Genomic DNA, 13209 nt, shown 5'->3' on the forward strand with positions numbered 1-13209 from the left:
GTTTAATACCAAACCACCCCAAAATTCTTCTATCTAATTCTTTTAATTCTCATATTTGATATATATATATATATATATATATATATATATATATATATATAGTATTTTGACAGAAATAAAAAGAAAATTAGAAATCTTTGGATAAGTGTCCATCATCCTGAGACTTTTAAGCAAAATTAAAGATTAGAAATGAAACCATAGACCATTACTTTAATTACGAAAACAAGTTTCAACAATAAAATGGTTTAAGCTTACTGTAGTTCTCAATTGAGAACTCTGATGGAGATGGTTACACAAATATGACGAACTCGATGCTTTAAATAAAATTCAAAGCAAAAGTTTAATATTATTAGTACGAAATAATTAATTTTCCATTGTTATCTACACATTTGATTAATTATTTCAATTATTATTATTTTTTTCTGTCATGTTGCTGGGAAAAGTTTGATGATAGCTTCACCCGTTTGTCTTCTTGCCCACTTGGCGATTGATCAGAAAAAGGGCAAATTTGCGAGTATGCAGGAATATTATTAATAATAAACTACTTCTTCTTTCAATTTTTGGCTTTTGCTGAGATAATAAGCCAATTTTTTTTGAAATGCACTTCCAAATGCAAGATTTTTTGCACAGTTTTGTTTAAAAATGCATTTTTAGCATACAAAATCGTCGAACGCACTCTAACTTTCACAATAAGCGTGTGTTTGAGATTGTGAGTTCGTAGATAAAAGATGTGATTTTCAACCAAATCATAAAAAATGGATCGTTCGGGGTTGAGTTTTAAAAAAATTGTAATTTGATAATCTGCGTTTTGGAAAAGCAGGTAAGGGGTGTTTTTTTTTTTTTTAAACGCACAATTTTAAAGGTTAAACTGTGATTTTAAGGGTACGTTTGAGATTGTGATTTTACAAGAATAATCTGCGTTTTTAAAAGATATCGCAAAACGTAAGGCATTTGGCATTGCGATTTAAAAAACACTTAATTTAAAATAGGAAAAAAAATCTACGATTTCAATAAGCAGGCTAAGGGTGCTTATTTGAAAAAAGTGCGAATTTAAACCAAAATCATGAATTCGCATAACAAATATTTAATTAAAAAATAATTTTTAACATATTTTACCATACGCCTATGCGAATTCAAAAACGTTATTTTTAAAATCGTAGTTGTTGAAACCGCAATCCCAAATAGATCTTAAAAGCCAAATGTTTAACTGCGTTTTTAAAAATCATATTTTCAATCGCACTTTTTAAAATCGCAAACTCAAATAGACCCTAAGAGATCTAAACGCAGGTGCTCTAAAAATGAGGGCTACCCAAAAATTGGTTTGCCTTAGTGATCTTAATTTATGAAATTAAATGTGACTTTGTCGTGCCTAACTGTTGTGGAGTCATCTAATTTAAACAAACATGGATATCATCTCTAAACTTTAGAAGGACCCACAAAACATGCTTAATTGTCAGCAGCATAGCATTAGTTTGCAAGTTGCGACGTCTAAAGAAGAAGAAGAAGCGTCACAATTGTACGTATTTCCAATATTTAATATTTCCACATGGCTGCAATGAGTTGTTCATGATTTATACGATTACCCAAAACAAAGGCAAGAGACAAAGCATTCAAATCAAATATATATTTGATAATCATGCCAACTATAAAATATGAATTGTCATGTCAAGAATCACACAAATTAATGCATTTATAATGGTTAACATTTGCAAAAAAATTCGAATTTTTAACTGGTTCTGTTAAGAGTACTGTAACTTTTACTATAAGTTATTTTCAAATTGGCAAAGCAAAAATGTGAACTACTATGTGAGAGCTTGTAAAAGATTATAGTAAATGTTGAAATAGTATTTTTTATTATTAAATGGTTAAGTGGAGTTAATTAAATTTAAATAAACTCGTGTAATTCTTTAGAGATATGTTTGTTATGCAATAATTTAGAGGATAAATTATTGAGTAATTTTATTTAGTCCATTACTATATAACTTAATGATGTGATGGTACAAATTAGCAAAACAGGTGACGGTTTGACTCGTTTATGACCTATAATGACCAACGACTCGTTTAGGGTAAACCCAAACACGACTCATTCAACTAACGGGTTGGCCCCCTCAAACTCAAGACAAGATACGATAAGTTCGACACAACCCGCTTAACCCGTTTAGGTTTTTTTTTTTTATAAAAAAAAAAATGAAAGTGATGGGTCAGGCCGTTTATCAAAATAAGTGGGTCATAACGGGTCAATGAACCCTGTTTATGACCCAAACCCGTTAAGGGTAAACAAAAGAAAAAATAATAATAATAATAATTGTGTCTGGTGGGTGACCTATGCACGACCCATCAAGAGCAAAATAAATGGGTCATAAGACCCGTTTATGACTCAAGCCCGTTTAGAGTAAACCCAAACCTTGTAATTTAGTGTCGTGTCAAAATTGTCAATCCTAATTTTAATTGTCACGTCATCCAAACTTAAAAATTAATCTCATAGATTACCATAAATGTTTTTATTTTTCTGAGTAACCCCCCAACAAAAAAAGAAAAAGAAAAAAACTCCTAAAAATATGTTTATCAAAGCAATAAAAGGCACTTTATCATGTAAAATTATTGATAAACAATGTAGCATTGTCTAAAAGTTCAAATTCTAAACCTGTTGGAGGATAAAATATTTTAATCCCTAGGAATTCTTATTCTCTTGAGAGTTCATTCTCATTATCTTTAGATTTCCCAAATCCCAACAACCGAACATTTCTCATAAATTTTTGATTGAAATGAATTAAGACTTAAAAATATATTGAAAGCCTGTTTAGAAATTAGAATGTAAACATTTAATAATCAGAAAACTATTTATTATTATCAAGTGCCTGCAGTCAACCTGGGTCACCACAAAGATTTTTCGAACAGATTGTAAACAGAAAATAAAAATAAATAAATAAATAAATAAAATAGAGGGAGAAGAAAGAAACGCAAGAAAAAAAAGCATCAAAAGAATCACAGAGCCCAGCAGGATCCAGCGCAGAGAGAGAGAGAGAGAGAGAGAGAGAGAGGGAGAGGGCGTCGTGCGAGCCTGCACCCCAACCACTTGGAACCACGTCAACGGGTTAGCTTTTAGTTGGCTGGAGTGGGGCGTAGTGGCCGTTAAGATTCTCTGGTGTACGAACCTTTTTTGATGTGGGCCGGACCGGCCCAGCCGGCACGAGGCTCGTGTGCCTTTGGTGACGCAAACACGTAAATGATATCTGCGTGGCCCGTGGGTGCGGTCTGGGCGTAATGATCTGATGGCGTCCCACTTCACGTGCGGATCTGACGGTTACAATACAATCAGAAGCACGGACGATCTATACGTATCTCTTTTATTCCTTTGCCGGCAATCATGCTCTCCACCCTTTATATTTTTACCTTTTTTTTTCTTTTCTTTTCCTTGTTTGTTCTAGTGGTTTTCATATTGGCCATTTTATTCTCTAATACTAAAGATATAGGTTGTTCTTTTTCTTTTTTGCTAAGAAAAATTAGTCAATTAAAAAAATTAATAATTAATTATGGCTGCCATATTAGTATTATGAGATAACTGTGAAATAAAAATACATTATATAACATTACTCATTTTTAATTGGATTAACAAATCTGAATCATATGATTTGTAAAAAAATTTAAAAGAAATGTTATGGGTTAATAAGTTTCTTATATTTGATTCATATTCTTATACAGCTTAAATAAATCGACTATTAAATTTGTAGAGTTCATCATTGATTTATGTAGGGTTCACATAAGTCCACAAATTTAATAGTTGATTTGTAAAATAAGATTGACCAAATATGAGAAAAATATTGATCCATAGCATTTCTTAATTTTTAACAAGGTCGAATAATGTTAAAAGAAAGACCCATGTCTTCTTTATATCATTTCAAAATTAGCGTAATTCTTAAAATTATTATCGAATTAAAATCTAAAACATCAACTTTCTAAAATGTTTGTGATATATATATATATATATAAAAGATTACAGCTTGATAACTATATGTCCCGTTTGATTGATTTGATCAGTGCTTTTCAACAAATCTGTCTCACCTTTTTCTGCTCCCAAAAGTCATTGTCTTGAACAGAACGAACGGCCAAATAGGTCCACTTTTGCAATCCCCACAAATGGCGAGATACAACATCTTACTAGCAAGTTTATTTATTTATTCTTTATTTGGTTGTTTATTTTGTCGTATCCAATATATATATATATATATATATATATATATATGGGTTAACTATTCTAAACCCTCTTAAGATTTTTCAACTTTATTTTTTTTTCTCTTGAGGTTTCATTTTTATCACATGATATTCTTGTAGTTTTAATAAGTGACCAAATTAATCTATCCGTTAGTTGACCGTTAGGACTGACACTTGGATCAATCAGACGTCGACACGTGGCACATATATTAATTTTTTTAAATTTTTTTTTAAAAAATTAAAAATATATATATATTTTAAATTAAAAAAAATGTATTTAAAAAAAAAAAAAGAAACGGAAAACATTGGCCGCCACCCCCTTGGCCATTTGGGGGTGGCCAATTGTTTTTCTTTTCTTTTTTCTTTTTTTTAAAAAAAAAAACATTTTTTTTTAATTAAAAAAAAAAATTAAAAAAATTAAATAAGTGCCACGTGTCAACATCTGATTGGTCCACATGTCAGTCATAACGGTCAACTAACGGATGAACTAACTTGATCCTTTATCAAAACCCCAGAGGGGTCCTGTAATAAAAATGAAACCTTAAGGGGGTAAAAATGAAGTTACCAAACTCTAGGGGGTATTTGGTATTTAACCCTATATATATATATATATATATATATATATATATTTTCTAAATCTTCTCTAAATTTTGTTTATTTTTTTTTTAAATATTATCATCCTATATAACGTGCTACTTTATGAATAAATATATCAGACTGCAACGCTATCATGTTTTAAAATATATTCATCAAAAAACTCAACCGTCTGTGTCTATTAATTATTTGTAGAATTACCCAAAAATAAATAAATAAATAAAAGGCATGTGTGGCTTGAAGAGAAGAAAAGAGAGAAAAAAAATATTAAGAGATCGAATATGCTTTTAATAATTAGGCAAAAACCCATCACATACAAGATTGCATGAATGTTTAATGAAAATAATACAACCCAAAGCAACATCTACTAATATATTATGGGATAATATACCTTTAATTAGGCAAAAACCCACCAAAAGCCCATCGGACCCCTCAAGCAAGAAGTCTGAGACATTGAATGTTGCTTGTGTCCGCAAGGCCGGAAAGTGGGACTGGGATCCTCTTCAATTCTTGTAAATGCAGGGGCATAATTGTCTAAATTTTTTTTTGGAGATAATTATATCCCTACAATAACAAGGATTGGATCCCCTCTAGTCCAAACAGACCGGAGAGGATCCAAATGCCGGAAAATGCTAGTGGGAGGGACCATAATTCTCAACCTGAAAGGTGCTCTGCCTCGGCCTATGCTCTACCTAAAGACTACTATATGATTCAACCCGTGAGATGATTGTCATGTCACATCGAAGGTTTAGTCATTGTTGCAACCACATAAGAGCGGGAGCCCAATTTTGATACTCTCCATAAGTTCATGCCCTACTAAGAAAAAGGCGATAAAAGGCGGTCTATAATTAGAAGGGAAGTCACTCCTTAGATATGACCTCATTCACTCATTCACTCTTTTTATTCTGTTCTATAGGTACCTTTCGCCGGCCCTTCGACTTGTGATCAACTGTATCAAAAAAAAAAAAAAAACTTAAACGAGAATACTTTTTATGTTGAACTATTTCAACCGATATTGCTGAATTATAAAACAATTCAAATCATGTCTAGTAGGAGTTCTCAAATGTGAAAAATCAAAGAATATTATTAGATTTATTAAGTAATTATTTAAGAATATTAGTAAAAAATAAAATAAAATAAAAAAAGGCGAAAGCAGGAAAAATATGATCTCCTCCAGGGCCTGCAACGCGGATTACGTACGGCTGTCGTTTGTGATAGCCATGACATGATTTTTATTCCTGCTACGCGGATTTGCCATGCTTGGAAGTGGTACCCAATATTCACAATTTAATTTGTGACCAAAATACCCATCCTATATTTAGCAAAACTGCTTAATTGGATAAAGTGATTGTGAGAAAGTTGTGTTGAAGCTTATTGATGCAGTTTTTGGTATGAAGTGATTTATGATGGGCTATTTGAAAAATAATAAGAGCGTTAAAAGATCAGTCAGTTCAAAGACTGAAAAAACTCCGATGCTTAAGTTAGTATTCTTAATTGAAGTGAATTGAGTCCCTCTTTACGTGGAATTGTGCTACATTTTATAGAGTTTTATGTAACCGTTATTTTCCCTATTGAAAATCGCTCGGCTAGAATATCTGGAGTATTTGCAATAATTGGGATATCTAAACTGAAATATCATAATCAGAGATTTTGGTGGATGCATACATTATCCATGTGATTAATGCTATGAGTATAACCCATATGGTGGAATTTATTTTTAAGAATGTTCAATTATGACATGATGGTAAATTTAGGTTTTGTTTTCAAACCAAAAGCCAAAAACACATCCCAAATATACATTAATTAAGGGTATGTTTGGGATTGTGTTTGAGGGACATAAAAATATTTTTAACACTCAAAAAGTCCGTTTGAATAAAAGAGTACTCGTTTGGTAAAAAAATTAAAAGCGCTTTTAAGGGTCCAAAAAGCTTTAAAATAATCAAAACGTACTTTTGGCGAAAGTTTAAAAATGAAGCTTTTGCCTTAAAGTTCTTTTTTACTTAAAAACTCTATTTATCAAATACAATCCCAAACAGGCTTTAACAAATAAAGCCCATTATTTTGTTTCAAAGGGGTGTGCTTAATTAATAAAAATAATCCTCCATGGTTAATGTGTAATATTGCATTATATATGGTTAATATAATGTCATGGCTCAAAATATGGCATTGTTTGAAATAAGGGTTAGAATCTTCATTTTTTTTTTCATTCCTATTATGAACAAGAAATGAATTCATGGACCACATAAACAGCTGGTAAGTACGTACAAAATGGAACCATTTAGGGCCTGTTTGGGAGTGCGATTTCAATAAGTGCGATTTTAAAAATTGCGTTTTTAAAAATTGTGTTTTTAAAATCGCTACTTTTTAAAATCGCACAGACGTTTGGTAAAACATACTAAAAAGTACTTTTTTTATCAATTGAGTGTTTGGATAACATTAGCATATAATTGCGGTTTCATGACCAAATTACCAATAAGGATGAACAAGACAGAGAGGATGAAGAAAAAAATAAAAAGAGAAAATAAGGGTTTTAATATATTTTAGGTGGGTATTCTTGGTATTTTTTTCATTCCCGTTCTAAAAAAGGTAACTATTGCGCCAAATATCTTTTTAATAGAAATCGTGATTTTGTTTTAAATTCGCACTTTTTCAAATAAGCACCCTCTAATCAGCTTATGGAAATCGCAGATTTTTTTGCGATTTTAAAATTTGCGTTTTTAAAATCGCAATCCCAAACACCCTAAAATTGCGATTTGGTTTAAAATCGCAGATTATTTTTTTAAAAACGCACTCCCAAACGCACCCTTACTCATGAAATGTGCTTGGTATATGCTTAGCATATTAAGGATTTTTTTTTCCCCCATCGAAAAAATTCTTCTTTTCCATAAAATCAACTTACAATCAAAAGTGTTTTTGACATGGCAGATTATTTAAACTAGAACCACAATCGAAGAATCATGATCCTAACTTCTTTTTCATTTTGGCTAAGCTGTTAAGAAGATTGATCCTATCATAGAATAATATCTTCTTCTTTTTTTTTTTTTTTTTTTTTTTTTTTTTTTTTTTCCTTTATATATATATATATATACATCTAGAGTACAAGAGAATAGGATCAAGATCAGTCTTCTTAACTACTTAGCCAAAATGAAGTACAGTTTTTGAAGGATCGAGATTCTCTGTCATTAGGTTTTTGCGAGTAATCTAAAAAGTCCGGTATCGTAGGTCGCCCAGGGCAGATGAGTCTTGTAGCTAGCCCTCCTCTCTTACACGGTCCAAATTTAAAAAAATTTAGATAACTTAAGAGCAAGAAATGTTCATCAATTTTTAAAGGCCTAGCTAGGTGGAAAACTACCAAGGGTTTTTAGATAACCTAAGCCGTTAGAGTAATTAATTGTATCATAGAATTAACATCTAAATATCTTTCTTTTTTATCTTTAATTTAGAGTACAAGAAAACAGCAATATTTAATGCCCAACTTGACTCATAAAATAATAATAATAATAATAATGACCAACTTGAACCATGATGTTTGTTGGCCTAGCTAGGGGGAAAGAACTACAAGAATCTTGCAAGTAGCCTAAGCTAAAAAAAAACTAACTAATTATTCTTCAAAAATTTAAAAAATATATATATATATACAACACACACACACAAACATGTATTATATATCATCCAATGGAAATTAGGGAAATTTGGGGACCATTGAAGCTCTCTGTTTACTTTATTGACTCGCTTGCAATCTGTCAGACAAGCATTCATCCAATACTTGCTCCCAAAAGAGCTTCTTCTTCTTTCCTCTTTTTTTTTTTTTTTTTTTTTTAATAATATATATATTGTCCTTCCCCATTAAACAATCTCAAACATTTCTTGTCCACCTATATAAACAACCCCCTTCCTCTATCTCTTCTAAACAAATACACCAACTTCTCCGCTCTCTCTCTCTCTCTCTATATATATATCTGTTGGAGTCGCAGTTTCCATGGAGGAGATGACAAAGAAACAAAGTTGTAGAAGGCCCTGTTCGAATTTATTGCCTGGTCTAGCCATGCACCAAGATTCCAAGCAAATATCAAAGCCCAAGCCAAAGATACGCATAATTCACATATTTGCGCCAGAAATCATCAAAACCGACGTGGCGAACTTCCGGGAGTTAGTGCAACGGCTCACCGGAAAACCCACCGAGAAGGGCGGAAAAAAGAAACCGAGAATTCCCAGAAGAGAAGAGCCCAGAAGTGCTAATTCGTCGACCGACAAGCCGGCGGCGGCGGCGGTGGCCAAGAAAATGGAAGGGATGTGGAATGGTGAGAATTCAGGTGGGTTCTTGGGGGGATTTGCAGATTTGGAGGGTTTTATTCAAGAGCTTGGTGAATTGCCGTTTCTACCCTTGGATGCTTCTTCCCACATGCATGGCTTTGGGGAAGCTCAACTTGCCTAGCTAGCTAGATACTGAAACAAATCAAATGGTTTTTTCTTTTTCTTTTTTCTTTTTCTTTTTTAAGAATGTTTGATCGTTAAGAAATTTGTTTTGTTGGTGTTTAGATGGTTTAACTGATGATTTTTCATCTTCTCTCTCTCTCTCTCTCTCTACTTTAATTTTCTGATACTCTGAGATCTCTCTCCTGTGCTGTAAATAGTTTAAGGATTTCTTTTATATTCTGGATGTAATGGAAGCAACTGAAAATCTTTTATAATTGATTTTTTTTTTTCCTTTTTCCTGAGAAAATTCAGTTTATAGGGTTTTGTCTCTTTCTTTTGGACGTGGTGGGCTCTTGTCTTCCATACGTGGCCTCTCTCTCTCTCTATCTCTCTCTCTCTGCAATTGATTTAGGATATATATTGTTTGGCAAACCAAACAAGAACGTGCAGAATTGTATAATTGATCTTAATGTATTACTTTTCTTGCAAGACTTGATATATATATATTTTTCATTTATATGATCTTTAGTCGTCTCCCACTTATCATGTTGATGTGATTCACAAATTTAAGGCACATCTTATCCCAAATATAGTAAGGCAAGTTGGGTTTTAATGAGAGGGGAAAATGTTGTAAGCTTTGTGTTTACACCAAGCTTTTCATCATGCAATTTCGTATATTTAATATTTGAGTTTATAAAGATTTAAAGTTTCTTGACATTTTTCTCTATACTAAATAAAAATGAAATAAAAAGACTTCTTATATACCTATTTTCATTGCAAAAAAAAAAAAAAAATCATCGCTTTTGTGGCGGTGAACGATACCCTTAGTTGGCGGTGGACGCCAACCACCCCCTTTGACATGGGGTGGCTCGTGGCCACCTCTATGATTTTTTTTAATGAGAACTGTATAATTGTCTTTTCATGTTTTTTTTTATTATTTATTCGAGAAAAAATAGCTAGATAACTTAGGTTCAAAATCTTTGTAAGCTTAGATATTAAATTTTATTAATAATTCTAAGTTGAAATAAATTTTATTAAAAATTCATATGCATCTCACATGTTATTAAAAAAATGAACACATATCATTTTTATAGATTAGGTTGAAGAAAATTCCTCCAACCCAATTTAAAGGAAAACTTTGTCCATTCTTGTACGTTAAGCCAAATCCAAAAGCTCCTAGCTAGGCCATCCACCAAAATTTCCAAAAAAAAGAAATCATAATATTGCCAGCCCCTTAATAAGCAAAATTATATATATAATGACATGCACTTTTTCACCTACTCACTATTGATCTTCTCTTCAGAGCTTCAATTCCTTCCCTCCTCGACAGTTTGACTATTCTCCTATTTTTTCTTTTTTTCAATTCTCCCTTCTTGTGCCCCCACTTTCTTCCTTTACTTTCTTTCTTTTTTGTGCAAGCAAAGAAAACAAAAGCATAAAAAGATCGATACATATTAAAGAGAACTAAAGCATGGAGAAGACTCGATCAGTAATTGATAAATCCTCTTCTTCTTCTTCTTCTTCTTCTTCTTCCTCCTCCTCCTTCTTCTTCTTCTTGATCTCCCCCTCTTAGTTAATCTCATTGTATTGTTATTTTTGCCCGGTTATAAATAGAGTTAACTACTTTAACTACCATCTTATAGCTATTAGGCCTATGTACATTGACCGACAATACAAAACTTACGTAAATTGCTAAGCTGCCTATGTGCTTTATTGTTGGGTGTAGGCATGTGATTAAGTGAGAAATTAAGCAAATGACAAGTCTCGTTAATTTATGATATTGATTTTTTTTTGTAACACATTGTGTTGATTGTTGATGCAATGGCTTAATAACTTTAATTTGGTATATACTTATTCAATTTTTTTTTTTTTTTTGGCAAAATAAAAGAGAGAATCGGTTACTGTTAAGTTGTTTTTCAAAGAAAATTTTCTGACGTTTAAGAAAATTCGCATAATTATTTAATTAAACGTATGCATAGAATTTTTAAGAATATATATATATATATATATATATATATATATATATATGACATAAAATAATTTATTAAAAAATATAATATTGTTTTATTAATTCGATCGTCTCCTCTTTACACTTACCCTTTGTAAAAATGATTAACCTAAAACTGTGGGTTTAATTTTTACAATCTGCTCTTTTGGCTGAGATACAGTTATGTGCTCACCCATCCGAAATCCTGTTGAAACGACAGATTTTATAGTTAATTACTTATAACCAAAGCATACAACTATGAGCCACATTCATGCATGAAATCAAAGAATAATAATAATTATTATTTTTTAAAAATATTAGGAGATGAAAGACATATTTACTTGAGTTTATAACTCTAATGACATCTTAAAGGTGTAACGTTTGGGGCCAGAAAGTTTTAAATTGGAAATTTCGAGGATTAAATCGTAATTGGTGCTGATTTTCTTCGGTTCCAAGTTATTTTGGAAAATTTATTTATCTTAATTTTTAAAAAAGAAAACCCAACAAGTTTGCAAGCCATTGGTTATAAACATTAACAACATTAATTCACTTGGAAAAAAACAGGCATGAAGTCAACACATTTGGTAAACTTTATTTAGCAAATTGCAGTATTGATTTGATTCGTTGGGCGGTGCTTAAATGGGGATTAACTTGGTCATTAGATGTTTGACACTTGATTAGGATGACATATTAATACAACTATATATGGTGGTGTAATAAATTAATGTGCTGATTTTACTTGGAAGCTCTCAAGTCGATCTCAAGGGCAAAAATTAAAAAGACTTGGGAGTTTTATTGATTTTGCACAAAAAATAAAAAACAAATAAAAATGGAACGACATAATTTGTCTCTATGTACACATGTTTCATGCATGATTGTATACTATATACAAGTATTGGATTGCTTTCAATCATGTTTCTGGGCCTTGTAGCCTACATCAATAATAAGGTTGTAAGGTAAGGACAATACTTTTGGTTAGTTTTTATTGGTTTAGAAAATGCTAAGCGTTGATTAGTACTATTACATCACCATAATAAAATTGGTCGACTTGGCGGTATCAATCGATTTTTAGATTGTTTATTTTTTTTAACAATGGCTGATCTAAGGGTAGATTAATACTGTCACATCACCATAATAAAATAGTGATAGGATAGTGATGTTGTATATAGTATTACTCATAAAAGAATGTTGTTTATAATTCTTTTCTAGTGACAGATTCAGATTCAACACCAACTAAATTGATTAGTTATTAACGTCTATTTTGTTTTCTTTCTAGGGCTAACGATCCACTAGTCATTACTCTTTATGTTCATTTATTACACCCATACAACGTCGGCTGAAATTATGTGTTATAAGTGACTTACAAATTATAATGCTAACCATTAAAAAAAAAGAAGAAGTGTGAACCATTTAAAATAAGTCATGTGAGACATGAGTGTAATAAATGTGCATGAAGTAAAATCATTACTTATTTGTTTTAGTGTTGCTAGTGATACTACAAGTTCCTTACAAACTGTCTTAGTAGTCCATGTAATACTTACTACATCAGCTACTAAACAATTAAATTTACTTGTCAAATTTTGTTGCTTAACTCTTTTTACCCACTTGACACTTATGTGAATTGCTTAATTTTATACTAAGTCATAAGTCATAACTGTATACAAAAGTTATGTCTATAAAATCATCCTTAAAAATAACTTCAATTTCGGATACAAATTTTTTTAGTTTGTTATAAACATGTACAAGTGTACTATAGAAAGCTAAATCATCTAGCCATCTAGGAGTTAAAAAGTCATTGACAGGGCCGTGGTATAAAAGTAACATTTTTATAAGAATTTCATAATTTTTTTGAGTTGTCAAAGACACTGCAACTACTAAGATAGTTCCGCCCCTAAATATACTCTCCATATTATTAGTGAAAAGCTCAAGTCCTGACAGAGAATTTTGAGTTTACTCCTATACATTAACACATTATATTCCTTGTGTGATCAATTGTATAT

General features: G+C 31.4%; 1 protein-coding gene across 1 annotated transcript; it reads left to right on the plus strand.

Moving 5' to 3' along the window:
• The first annotated feature begins 8693 nt into the window (after positions 1–8693).
• Positions 8694–9419, plus strand: LOC132162518 (VQ motif-containing protein). Its single transcript, XM_059572749.2, has one exon. The coding sequence runs from the start codon at positions 8786–8788 to the stop codon at positions 9239–9241; it is 456 nt and encodes a 151-aa protein (XP_059428732.2). The 5' UTR covers positions 8694–8785; the 3' UTR covers positions 9242–9419.
• The last annotated feature ends 3790 nt before the right edge of the window (positions 9420–13209 follow it).

Source organism: Corylus avellana, chromosome 10 (genome assembly GCF_965113065.1).
Source record: "Corylus avellana chromosome 10, dhCorAvel1.hap1.2, whole genome shotgun sequence".
NCBI classification, from domain to species: Eukaryota; Viridiplantae; Streptophyta; class Magnoliopsida; order Fagales; family Betulaceae; genus Corylus; species Corylus avellana.